We start from the raw sequence: 13395 nt of genomic DNA, 5'->3' as shown, positions 1-13395 counted from the left end.
ATCCTGCAAACCTACTGAAATTCCCAGTGAAAGCTCTCCCATCTCCCTCAGCGACTCCTGCATTTGTACATTTGTTTTGCAGCACACACAGAGCCAAACACTGTAACAGGACAGATGTGAGAGGCAGCACCACGTGAGCCAGCATGTCCTAGAGGTGTCAAAAGAGCTGACGGAGGGAAATAACCCACTCACCCACCTTATCCATCCCCTGGGAACCTCTCACAGTCTTTTTGCTTGGCTTCATTCCTTTTTCTTTCCTTCACAGGTATTTTTCCCCTCTGAAACCTGCTGCTCTGGGCTTACCGAGAACCATAAGCATTCAAAGCACACACAGTAACCATCACTGGCATCGGGGCTGAGCCCTCCTACTCAGCATTTGAGAAGAAAGGGCATTAAATGCAAGCTGAGCCACAAGTGATAAAAAAGAACACACATTCGTGGATGGAGGAAAGCTGACATGCAATACCAGGGGTTAAACTGCAATAAAATGCAAGCACAGCCAAAAGCTGCTGGGAGTAACAGGACCAGGTCTCCTGAGCTGCAAACCAACACCGGTGCACTTGCTTTAAAAGCATACCTTTACCGCAGCACGTGTTTCACACAGCTAAAATATGTCATCACCAAAAGAGCCCCCTTCCAGCAGCAGATACTGTACATTGCACGAGAAAACCCATCGGCAAAAGCCACGTGTTTAAGGTCTGCCTTGATGTTTTGAGCCGAGACTCTCAATCTGCATCCAAACAGTGGCACTGCCCAGGAAATACCTTGGTGACAACTTTGGTGCCACCTTATTTAAACCTTAATTTAAAATGCTAACTTCATAATGAGTGGAACAAAACTGTGTAAAAACATTTCCCACTCTAATCCTGGTTTGATCCCCCCAGTATGGCCTTCTTTTGTAATTACATCCCTTTGTGATCTCACTCAAATGCCTTGTATTGTGACCCATAAAATAATCAGCCCCCTTTGTCTCTCCCTAATCCTTTTAGACTTCCTTCTTGTCTCTACACTCTTACAAATGCTGCCATTATTTGGGCTCAGCAGCTCTTCCCACCACCCCAGAGCCTGGAAAGGGGGCTGCAGGTTAAACCCTGAATATATTCTGCGCAGAGGAGCTGAAACGATGGGAAGATCTTTGCTGCGTTAAAAGCCCCGCAATTCCCAACCTCCTCCCCTAGAACACAGCTTGGCAGGAAAACCAACTTGGGAACATGCAGATGCACCAGGCTTCCCCCTTTTTATGTTCTGCAGATGGCCTTAAGGCCCTTGGCCTGGAGGTCACAGTGGTCAGCGTGTTTGGTCATGCCTAGTTCCAGGCTGGGTGAGAGGAGCTGCTGCTGCTGTCTGCAGGGATCAATGCAGGGAAGAGTCATAACATCTGCCTTGCTCAGGTTATCAACCCTGCCTTCCTGCTGGCAGGGTAAGCGCCATGGACAGCCAGGCACAGTGGGATGGAGGAGCAGGATTTGGGGCAGGATGCAGAAGGGAAGGGGTAAGGGAGCAGAGAAGGGCACAGGGATGTGTGCTGCTATGCTTGGCCACAAAACTGTTCTGCCACAGCAAGACACGATGAGGAAAGAGCCTCAAGATCTCTCCAGAGCTGTTCTCAAGTCCTACAGTACTTCAGATATGGGGCAGGTCCATCTCACCCAACTTCAAGAAACCTCTTTGGCTCTAAATTGCACAATTGACTTATTTTCCCTCTTTCCTACTTTTTCCCCCCCTCACACCACTAGCTCAAACAGGGAAAATTGCTACTCTCAGGCTGGATGCGTGCAGAGCCTGATCCAATACGCAGTTTGATGGTGATTTCCAATTAGTGGTAACTGCTTGTTATTGAGTGATAGAATCAATGGGTCTTACTCCACTGCCTGGGCTGTGATTTATGATGATGTGGAGCCAGCTCCATCAAATTACAGCATCAGCAAAAAAGGGCTGAAAATGCCATGAGGCAACAGAATCAGAGTCAAGGAAGAGGAAGTTTAGCAAAGGGTGGTGATGGGAAGAAAGGTGGCTGTGTTTTGGGGAGCTCAGCTTCCAAAGGAGTGGACTATAGCTGTTACTACTGCTCAGAGAGTATCTTGATCCATCAGCTTCTGTCACGCAAAGGGAAACACAGCTCCTCAAAGAGACCTGTGAAGACACGGCCAAGCAGTGGCTCCAGAGAACACTCTGCTATGAACTGATTTTAATTAAGACAGCTTGGAGTCACGAGAAATTATGAACTGTCATTAGGAGGAAGAAGAGATCTGTATTCAATAACCTGATCGGATTATAACAACATGTTGCATTCCACAGCCTTTTAAACGAACACACCAGGGTTTGACTGGACACAGGAACAGCAACTGAAAAAGTTCCAACCAGCGTCAGGCAGAGGGGGGAAATGCCTCTGCTCAACCCAGTCACGTGTAGGCTTCTTGCACACTCGTACTTGAGCAAAAGAAGGTTTCATGACAAAAGCGTTATCAATATCTTTAGCATCTGAGCTGCCAACCCAGCCAAAAACTCAGCTCCACTCCCCTCCACTGAGCATCTTTGGTTAAAGATGATGCCATACAGAAATCCCCCTGAATTTCAGTTAAATCCATTGACTCAATCAACTTTTAGGAGGCGGGTTTTAAGCAGCGCCTGCTCCGTGGGGAAACTCCCTGCACCTCGAGCCCATGGGGGCCGCAGGCACAGCAGTGGCTGAGAGCAGCATATTCTTCCAGTTCAATTTTCCTCAATGCCAAGCGTTGAAGTAAATCTGAAGCATAAAAATACGCTATCCAGCCCACATTTCCTGAATGCAAATATGTACATTCCTCAGAGCCAAGATTATATTCCAAGCAATAACACAAAGCCGGGGTCTGTAACGGTGATACGAGACTAACAGCCTGCCTTTGAAGACAGCGAAAAGTGCAGCAGAGCTCTCGAGGGGCTCCGCTCTGTCAGATCTCTTTTATTCCTCAGTAGCATGGCCTTGATCAACTTTCAAGATTTTTTGTTTGTGAAAGGTTTTTATTCCTCCTCTGCTTTTGTGTTCAGATGTCAGGCTCAGAGGGAAGATCAGCACAGGGATGAGGTTTTACCCACTGGCACTATTTACTCTGCTCCGCAAAGGTCTCCTTGGCACCTGCTTTATTGCTCCTTCCAGGCACTCAGCACCCACTTCTTTCGTGCAGTGGTCCCAGCATCTCTAAAATGGGGATAATTACCCTTCTTTGATTTGTTTACCGGGACTCAGGACAAGGGAAATCACTATTACATTTGCCCACAACAAAGAATAAAAGCATCATAGAATGGTTTGGATTGGAAGGGACCTTAAAGCTCACCCACTTCCAACTCCCCTGCCACAGGCAGGGACACCTTCCACTAGAGCAGCTTGCTCCAAGCCCCTGTGTCCAACCTGGCCTTGAACACTGCCAGGGATGGGGCAGCCCCCCTCATAGTGAAGAATTTTTTCTAACATCTAATCTAAATCTCCCTTCTGTTAGCTTAAAGCCAACAAAACATCCCATTTCATTCCCGTTATCCACAGGCACCTGTGGCATCAGGGCCAGGTGCCTGCTGTTTTGTGCTGGCTTCACCCAGACCTCTTCTCAGGGCTGGCAAGTAACCAAGCCTGCAGCCAGAATAGAGTCCAGAGCATTTTCAACACAATCTGTTTCATTTTGATTCATGCGAACCGATGGCTACAAAAGGAAATGCTATTCAGGGACACACAGCACATCACATACATATTGATGCAGGAGCGAGATAACGGTGTTTATTGACAATCCCCTATCCCAAAGGTAATTCCTCCAGCTCTCATGCCTCCTGTTTACAGGTCTGAGAAGTTTGCCACTGTGCTCGTGCACCAGCCAGCTCCCAGCTCATAAATGCCAGAGGCATTCACCGCAAGTGCTCCAAGGTTCAGCACCACAAGACTGACAAGTTTGAGATCCAGCTGCTAATCTGGCATGGACCCAAAGCCCTTGGCTCCTGGACAATGTCACTTCTTACAGTGCTGAAAAGCTACGTTTGCAGATGGCCACTTCATGCACTCGGGGATTGTTATGCACAAGGGCTGGAGTGTTCCCTTGGTGTGCTGCCAGCCAGCCCCGGCACCGCGGGGAGTGGGCAGCAGCGCTCCCAAAGCCCCCCCCCTCCAGTTTGGGAAGTGCAGCAGCCAGGGGACCTCAACCCCAGACTTTGTCATAGACTTTTCCACAGTGTGATTTGCAAATGCAACAGAAGCTGCAGTAAGTGGCTTGCACAGAAGAATGGTACCCATCTCGCAGACAAGATGGAGAACCCTTCAGTAGAACTCATTCAACAAACCAGCATTCAGGCAGGTCCTAGGGCTGCACCAGACACCTGTCCTCACACCCTGATGTGAATTACACCCAGCAGAGACTTGACTGAATGCGAAAGGGATTAGTGGCTGCATCCCCAGAGCCCACAGAGAGCCTGTGGGCAAAGCTGGCCACCAACACAACAGGGATAGAAACCACCAACAGATCTCAGCTCTGCCATCAGTCCTGGGACAAATACAAACCAGCAACCAGAGCTGGACAGAGGAATCCTACAGGAGACCAGACAGGACCAACACAGTGATGCAAAGGGCTAGGCTGGGTACCGCACAGGGCTGGAGCCACAGCCTGCCCTGTAATTCTTCCTCCCCCACCTTTAAATTTCATTCCCTTGCTGACATTTTCATCTCTGTCCTCCTGCAGGCTTCCCCACCAGACAATCTGTCTGTGTTGTTAGCCTTGCCCCCAAAGGCACTGCCACACCGGGTAGTAAATAAGACCTTGCTGCCTCTACACCGCCTGCCTTAAATAACAAAGTGAAAGAAACCATGACCTTCAGAAGGTCTTTGCCTATGGTTTCGAAAGCACTGCCTGCCACACAGAGCCCAGCCATGCTGCACAGCAAAGGGGCTTCCAAATCCACTGCAGGAGAGCCACGAACCACAGACCACTTCACCACATCACTCTAATGTCACACACCACCCTCCAAGACAGGGAATTTACTGCTAAAAGGTGGCTGATTAGCTCTGCTTTCACACCTGAACAGCTACACACAGGAGATGCCAGCCAGAGCCCCACACCAGCTCCAGGTTCTTATTTCCCTCTTCTCTCTCTGTAACCCTGCCCCTTGAACACCCAGCATCCACCACACTGCCCTCCTGCTTCCCAACCCCCTTGGAGTACTGGCCCATGAGGTGTGGGTGGATGATGCCCGTACTTACTCGCTGCCTGAATCTTGGCCTTCCTGCTCACCAGCAGCCCGTAGTGGTTTTGTGCCATGCAGTCGTACTCGCCTTCATCCGAGGATCCATCTCCTCGGAGCCTCTGGAAGCGGGAGACGTAGAGCGACCCGTTGGACAGCATGAAGGCATTCTCACTGTCCACGATCAGCGCGCCGTTCTTCCGCCACGTGATGGTGATGGGCTGGATGCCCTCCACCTGGCAGTAGAGGATCAAGGGTTGCTCCTGCACAGCTATGTCATCGCTTGGCTCCACAACGAATGCCAGCTCGGAGGAATGGCCAAGATCTAAAATGAAAAGAGAAGGACAGAGTCAGCAGCGTGTCCACAAGGAGCAGAAAGAGCCAAGTGCTACCGCAGCAGACAGGAGATGATGAAAACATGTCACCATAAGGTGCAAGTGTTTCAGAGGAGCACAAAGCCCTGGAGCAAGCTTTGCCTCCTAAGGCTCTGCTCTCCAAATCTCAGGGTGCAATTTCCAAAGGCACAACCATAGGCACAGACTGCCTTTGAGGAAGGGGATGGGCACACAGACCCCTCTGGTAGCTTGTCAAAGCCCAGATCCACTTCCCCAGCATACCCCCCTGCACACTGCCTCTTCACCTCCCTTTGCAGGGGTGCAGCAACAGGCAATCCAAACTTGCGCAAGCACGGGGCATCAGTCATTGCCACCCCAGGAGCAGAAGATGACACCAGCTCAAGAAATCCACCCCTCTCCCCACGTAACCAGGCAGAAAAGGGGCCGTGCCATGCCCCAGACCTGTTCACAGCACAGCCGGTGAGGGGAAGAGGAGGAGCAGCAGCTCCTGATTCAGACCATATTGCCACCGGCATCTCTGCGAGGCTTCTCCCACTTGGCAGAGCAGAAGGCTGCTGCCTCTCTCACATAACAATGTGCCCTTCTGTCACTTCGGTCTCTCTCAGGCTGTAACAGGCAAAGGATGGTGCTATTCAGGCCTTAATGAAGAGCAAGTTAAGCACCGAAATACAAATGCACAATGTTCTGGCTCAGCAACACAAAAGGTTTCTTGCAAAGCAATTACACTAAATGATGTCCATGAGAGAGAAGTTATTGCAGAATTTGAACCAACAATAGGCAAACAGTTTCTTCCCATTATACAGATACACCCTAATTTACTCCTTTTGCCAACAGAATGTTTAAGCATTGTGTCTTTGGCAGGTTATGCCTCACTTGGTCCAGCATATCTTTTTAGGGTATAATGTGGCATACAGTCATGACTAGATGCTACAGATGATGACAAAAATAGAGCTATTGTGTAAAGATTAGCCCAAAATACACATTGACATGAAAGACAAAGAGCTAGCAGGAAACAGGAGTCATATAAACAGCTGAAGGGTGGAAATGCACGGATGGAAGAGTATATCTATTTTTTGTAGGAGCAGCAATGGAGACAGAATTCCAGCAGAGTTAGAAAACCACAATGTCATCCAAATACATGGAGAACCTTTCTAACAGTTCTCTCATGCAACAGCCCCTCAATGGGTGGAGGTTTCCAGCTGCTCGAACTTGTGATACAGCTTCTCCCCTCGTTCATGGGCTCAGGGGGACCGACTCCACAGCTGCTCCCAGAACTGGGATGCACATGGGCGACTTCCCTTGGCCAACACCAGCCCCAGCACAGCCTTTGTCATGCCAGACACAGACCCCACCAAGGACGGGATCGCACCTCCAGCGTGGAGGGCAGATCAGCGACGCATGGTAAAAATGAAAGGGACGAGAAGAGGCAGTTACCCTAAAGAAAAAGCAGAGAAAGAAAAGTCTGTCTTTTCTGCTCTGCAAACCCAGGGAGATTTTCTTTCTTCCTGTAAATCCCCACTGCTTTCTACGGCAACTTAAATTGGATTACGGGGGATAAACATTGAGTGCAACCTGAGCCGAGGCAGATGGACGGAGCAGACAAAGGAGGCAGTGGTAGTGCATGGCAGGTCAAAGGTACTGCGTCAAGGTATGAGTGTGTGCAGGGAATGACAAACTCTACTTAGTGACAGACACCTAAAACACACACTTTATTAACCCATTACGTCTTAAAATGTCAGGCTAGCTCCAGCCATCTCAGTGATCTATGGCTCACTGTGACTTCTTTTTTATGAGCTAGCCCTGGGGTCCTCTCAGCAAGTCAGACTGCAGCCAGCACCAACCCATCAATTACCTTTTTCGGGTGAAAATTAAGGAATTAGATGAATGCTCTGCATTTTTCTGCAAAGTGGCCAGAGTCTCAACAGCATCTACCACGCTGGGGCCCTGCATGGGCACTCCTGGGAGTTAGGATCAGGACACTCCTGTCCTGACACTGAACCAAAGGGGGACTTCTGACTCCAGAAAGACTGAACAAGATTTCAGGATTAAGCCTAACAGGCAATCAGAAAAAAATCCCTAATGAAATAAATGCCCCATCATCCCACAGCTCCCCTGTCCTCTTAGATAAAACAGCTTATTATTATATGTATAATAAAAGGAAGAATCAACATAATTACATGCCCTTCCCACAATAGCTGTCATCATAATAACCATCATTAAGGCCTGTGATTGGAGATAATCATGTTTACCTCCATAAACATTCAGTCTGCATCCTCACTCCAGGCTGCTCGAGCAGCACAAGGGAAGACTCTCATCATGAGGGATGGTGGCCTCAGACACACACCAGGGTGAGGACGGACACTGCCTGGTCCTGGGGTCTCCTTGAGGTGTGACACTATGCAATGGACACTGTGCAGGCCTGTAACCTGCAGACACCTTGCAGTGTACAGAAGCACCCAAATTCCTGCTCGGTGGATGCTTTTCTCATCTTCGGACCTTGAAGACATGCAGTCGCCTTTAGGGCTTCAGGGCCAGGTGACCAACTAACTGGATGCATAGGGAGAAGCAAGCCCACCTCCTCTGGGGATCTGGGAGAAGCCAAGCTCTATCGTTCACCCAGACACGGGTTTTCCATGCAGACTCAGGGATGCTGGGATTTGGCTTTCCAAGACTGGCAGAGCTCTACCTCCCCAGGATGCTCAGGATGAGACAAAGGGACACTCCCTGAGAAACCTCCATGGTGGGACGAGAAGCTGGTGTTTGCTGCAGAGGTCAGCTCAGATGGGCCAGAGGGAGAGCACATAGAGCAAGGAGGTAAGAGCAGAAGAGCAGGACCCAACTCCATTAGCATCAGTAACTGATGGTGGTTACCAACAAGGCACAGAAACGATGCTGCAAAGTTGGAAGTAAACGACACTGAAGGCCCATGGAAACAGTAGAAGGTCAATTCACTGAGACAGACAGCGAGGAAACTGCTGAGGCTGTGCACATTGACTTGCAGAGTCTGCAAGCCCCATCCCTCTCCAACTGCTGGCTGTGTATCCAAACCCAGCTCATCCCACACAACATCCCAGGTACCTCCTGACGTGGAGGTCATTCCCCACCACTCTCTGCTCAAGGCAGGAACTGTAAAACTCTGCTCAGGGCAGCCTGAGTTTGCGCTTAGACGAAGGGGTGTTATGAGGCAGCTCAACCGGTTGCTGGGCTCAGGCTGTGCTGGGAACACGCGAGGGGAAAATTGCTTTGCTGCCTGCAGAAGGATGGAGGGAGGAAGCGTTATTAGCTTTGACATAAAGGCCATAAGGAAAATTATTGGAACCCTCATTCTACAAGTCTCCTTTCGCGAAACATTTACCATGTCCCTGAGCAATACAATATGTGACGATATGTGCAAATATTTAACAAAAACTACTTCCCCTATTGATCAAGCAGCCAGCCCTACTCACAGAAACCAATTAGCACTTGTGCTTTTGAACCAGGAGATTTATTTAGTGCTGAGAGAAAGAACTTCGAATTAATGGGAAGCTTAAAAGACACTTTGAAGTACATTTAAAGGAAAATAAGTTTAATTATTTTTTACTTGACACTGTGATTCATGTTCAAAGCTTCAAAAGGACTTGCTCGTACCCTGGCATTGTCCTTTCTCCATTTGGGAAACGCGATTTTGGCTTTCCCTCCTGTGCTTCTCAATAAGATAGCAGCTAATCTCCCCGCTCTAATTAGCAGTGACATCCATTGCAAAGGACCTCAATCACACCGTGGCTCATCCTCCTGGACCCTGTCCAGACCCACAGCCAGCAGGGCCATCCCTGCCCTGGGAGCACACAGTCCCGACAGAGGAAGCCCGTGTTATTACTCCTGTTGTAGACAGGGAACGTTAATCACAGAGCCATGAAATGACCTGCCAAGGACCTGGTCTCAGCTCACGGCAAGGCAAGCTATTGAACAGTTAGGTGCACCCTGCTCTTCCTGGTGCCCCATCTTTGGGAGCACTGACAGAGAGACCGAGGCATCTCCAGCTCTTCTCTCATCTGACCAACAGCACGACATCCACCTGCAAACTGCCTCTTGTGAGCCCAAATCCACTCTCTCCTGATCTACTGTGTTTCACCCCAGCGCAACAGAGCATAAATCAGCACTGATCCACCACCGAGCCTCACCACCACCAAGCACAGCCTGCTTCAAGAACGGCAAAAGAAGATGCCCCTGGAGTCCCATGAGCCAGGACCAGAAGTTTTTATAGCGGGGTGCACGTGAACATTGGGACCAAATACCTGGGTGAGTCTGGGACAGCCCTACAAAACATGGCTTTAATCGTTCTGCAAATGGAAGGATATAGAAGGAAGAGGACCCAAAAGATGTTCACCAGCAGATTATAACAGGGTTCGCGCCAATGAAATTGGCAGCCTGAAAATCCAGCTGATGCCCCCTTAAAGCTCCTTGAGGCTGACCCAGAGCCTAAGCAGAAAAGCACTGCACTGCAGTAAAGCCCAAATTGGCTATTCAGGGCATCCAGAAAAATTTACATTTAAAGAAGAGAATAGACTGTAACAGGCCCCACATCTTGCTGGCAGTAAAGTTTACTGGCTCAGAATGTTTTATTCCCTTCCCTTTTGCACGGGAGGTTATATAAAGTGATTTTCCCATCAGGGCACATAAACCACATCCACTCGTTAAGCGATTCCAGGAGGTCTCTCTCGAGGATAACGTGACCTCTCAGTCACCTGATGCAGAGCTCAGTCATACCCAGCCTCGCTGCCCTCAGTGGGGACGCGGATTTTGGCAGAGGAAGGCAAACACAGCCCAAAGAGCCAGAGAAGTTGCCCCAAATAATTCTCAGCTGTTCATGACCAGACTGGGCAAATCCCAGGAGGTCGCTTGTTGACCACCACATGGAAGCTGGAAGCGTTCACAACACAAAAGACCCCTTCCAGAACAAGCTCTGAGCCCTCACGTGCTCCCCCATCTCTAAAGAAGGCAGGGTAAAACCTGTTGGTATAGCTGGGCAGGGCAAAGGCCTTTCCCGAGTTAAGTGCCCGGAGCAGCTCCATCCACACGAGGCATGCAGGGAGCACGGCAGCCAGCTGAGCGCAGGATGCGCTGTTGTTCGCATTCCCCACGTGTTTCGCAGCCCTGACCAGATCACAGGCTCACCACAGAGGGCATCAGCGATACAACACCGAGCAGGCAACAACCGCGCTTGAGAGGACAGCAAAGGCAGTGGCCAAGATAAGAAACGCTGTGCTCAGAGCCACGGTCCCTCCAGGCTTCATCCCCCAAGGCTGCTCTAATGCAGCACAGGGGAATAGCCCGGTTCAGCCCCCAACCCTGCAAGGAAGCATCAAGGAGGTGGCTGTCTCCATGGCTGGTCACTTGCACAGACTCAGCATGGGACAGACCGGCCACGTGGTGGGTGCCAGTGCCTGTGGAGGTGCTGAGAGGGAGCTGCAGCACCCTAGCATCACGGTGCCAAAAACCACCAGCCAGCAAAGCCGTCACCCATCCCTTGCATTCAGCTTGAGTACTGGCAGGCAGGACGGGGTGGTGTGCAAGGAAAGGAAAAGCAAAGTCCTCCTGGAAGATGAGAAGTTTTTGCGTACGTTAAAACCTCTGAAACTCTTTATCCAGGGAGTTCAAAGGAAACACAGCGCTCTCTCCTCCCTGCCATCCCCTCTGCCTTATCACCTCCCACCCTGAAATTCAGGCAGGAGGAAAGCATCACCTCGCTCCTCTCAAGGAGCTGAGCACCACACTGATCCCTGCTCATTCCAGATCCAGAGCTGTCCTAATGAAACACAAGCTCTTCTCTCCCTTTTCCCGTACTCTCAGGTTTCAGCAGCAAAGATCCTTTTGCAACAGCATCTTCACAACTCAGCAGAACCACCCTTCCCAACCCGCATCCTCCTCACTTCCCATCAGCTTCATCAACACAATCACAGGCACAAGAACAAAAAAAGCCAGGCAGCAAATCCTTGACTCTGCTCTGAAACTCGGGTTTTAAGTTACCAGCACGGGAGCGGGTCTGGGTTGTTAAGTGACTGGGCTCCTCTTGAGTGGAGGGTGCGATACAACACTGACATCTGATATAATAGCAAGGCCAGATCTGTGTGCTGTGTGCTTTTCCCAGCGCGCTCGCCTATTTGCCTTTCTCTTCTCTTAAAGTGCAGTTATTGACATGCTCGCCTCCTTAACCATCACTTTTATACGCTCGCCAATGGCTCCTGAACATGTGTAAACAATTATTTTTATTCTCTTGCAAAACCAAAATGTTGCCTATTCGTTTGGATGCAGGGACCCGGCGAGGTTTTCATGAGCCCTGCTACATAATTTATTAGTTTCTAAACTCTGTAAAACTAAAATGCTCCAGTAAAGTTCAAATAAGTTTGTGATTTCAAAGTAATTTTGAACAGGCTATTGCTGGTCCTGCTCAATGCGCGCTGATTTAAATGGGGTTTCTTACTCTGCAGAGAAGCAGATTGTTTCGTTAGATCAAATAAAGGACAATACCCAGGGTTGAAAGTAACAGGAGTGCAAAGTATGAAAAATAGGGGAGAGAGGGGATGTGGAAAAAAGCTTCTTCAGTCACAGATCTGTTGGAGGCTGCAAATGAAGCAAATAGCCAGCTTGAACTCAGTGCCTTTGAACCAGCTCCACTGCAACCCCACATCAGGATCCCATCCTGCTCCAGACAGAGCTGGCACTGGATCCTAATGCTGCAGGGCAAGGTGAGCAAACCAGGTCTGACCATCCCAGTGTGGCAGAGAAGGATGTTTCAAGGCTGTGGGATGGGGAGGTGAGGAAGGAGCAGCGTCCGAAGAGTCTGTAAAGCAAAGGGTTGGCACTGCACAGGGTCACTGCTTGGCACTTCATGTGCTATGACATGGGACTCTCCAGAAACAAGGAAGTCAGAGAGAGAAAAGCTCAGGCAGACAGAAAAGAGGGAGCGAGGCTTTCCCACCTGCACATGTAAAATGAGAGCAGTTTTGCAGCTCTCCACAGGGCAGCACCGCTCCTGAGCTACTCCACACTGCCCTATTCCAACCTGATAGCATCAAGGTACACAAGACAAAACTGGGACTGAGCAGGAAGGAGAGGAGGGGGAAACCAGGCTGCAATCTCGGATCTGAGACCCTCTGCAAGCTCCTAAGTGAGCATGGGAGCCCGTGCTGTGCAAGGCCCAGCACCCGAGCAGTAATAAGAAGAGGTCACTGGTGTGGGTGGCTGCACACTCACACCCCTGCATGAGCTTCGCACCCAGCCCAGGTCCCAAACCGAGCGCACACGTGTTATGGTTGTGAAATTACACCACCCCGTTCCACAGGCCGTCTGTTGCATCCACCACATGGGAAAACCACGTCCTGAGATTCCCCTGCTGAACCCCCCTGAGACAAACGAAGCCCAAACGTGAGCTTGAATTTCATACAGTGACTCTGAGAGTTACTGGGGAAATGATACCTGATACTCTCTATGGATATGAAGAAAAAAGACAGGGAATTACACCAATTTAGGAGAAAGCAATCCTTTCGTTTTTTTTTTCTCCTAAAAAAACAACAAAGCCGCACAGAGTAGGAATTAGTGAAAGCTTATAGCTTCAATAATTTACAAGTTAAGCCTACTTAAATATAAATGACGATGTTTAATTCCAAGGCTGTTACTGAGCAGAGCCGCGGAGCCTCTGGTATCCTATGCCTGCCTTTGAATGCCGGGCTCAGCAATAACAGACAAAAGCTGTCCACCACCCAGAACAAAGAGCTCCAGGAAATTAAAAGGCAAAAAAAGGAAAGAAAACACTGTCTCGCTGCTGAGCGCACTGCCCCGCAGCTCCCGGCACCCGCAGCACTGC

At 49.7% G+C, this 13395-nt stretch overlaps 1 protein-coding gene across 1 annotated transcript in view; it reads right to left on the bottom strand.

The window, feature by feature from the left end:
- The window catches only part of IGDCC3 (immunoglobulin superfamily DCC subclass member 3), a 99338-nt gene that overhangs the window by 84073 nt on the left and 1870 nt on the right, over nucleotides 1-13395 (bottom strand). The window contains exon 2 of the mRNA XM_061446615.1: nucleotides 5216-5521. Coding sequence (XP_061302599.1) covers nucleotides 5216-5521 — 306 coding nt within the window. The remainder of the gene's footprint in view (nucleotides 1-5215; nucleotides 5522-13395) is intronic.

This window comes from Pezoporus flaviventris, unplaced genomic scaffold, assembly GCF_033815535.1.
Source record: "Pezoporus flaviventris isolate CSIRO_AGI_PZ_B2104156 unplaced genomic scaffold, CSIRO_AGI_Pfla_v1 ptg000006l, whole genome shotgun sequence".
Classification (NCBI taxonomy): Eukaryota; Metazoa; Chordata; class Aves; order Psittaciformes; family Psittacidae; genus Pezoporus; species Pezoporus flaviventris.
Note: the sequence above shows the minus strand (reverse complement) of the source record. Positions and strands in the feature narration are given on the sequence as shown.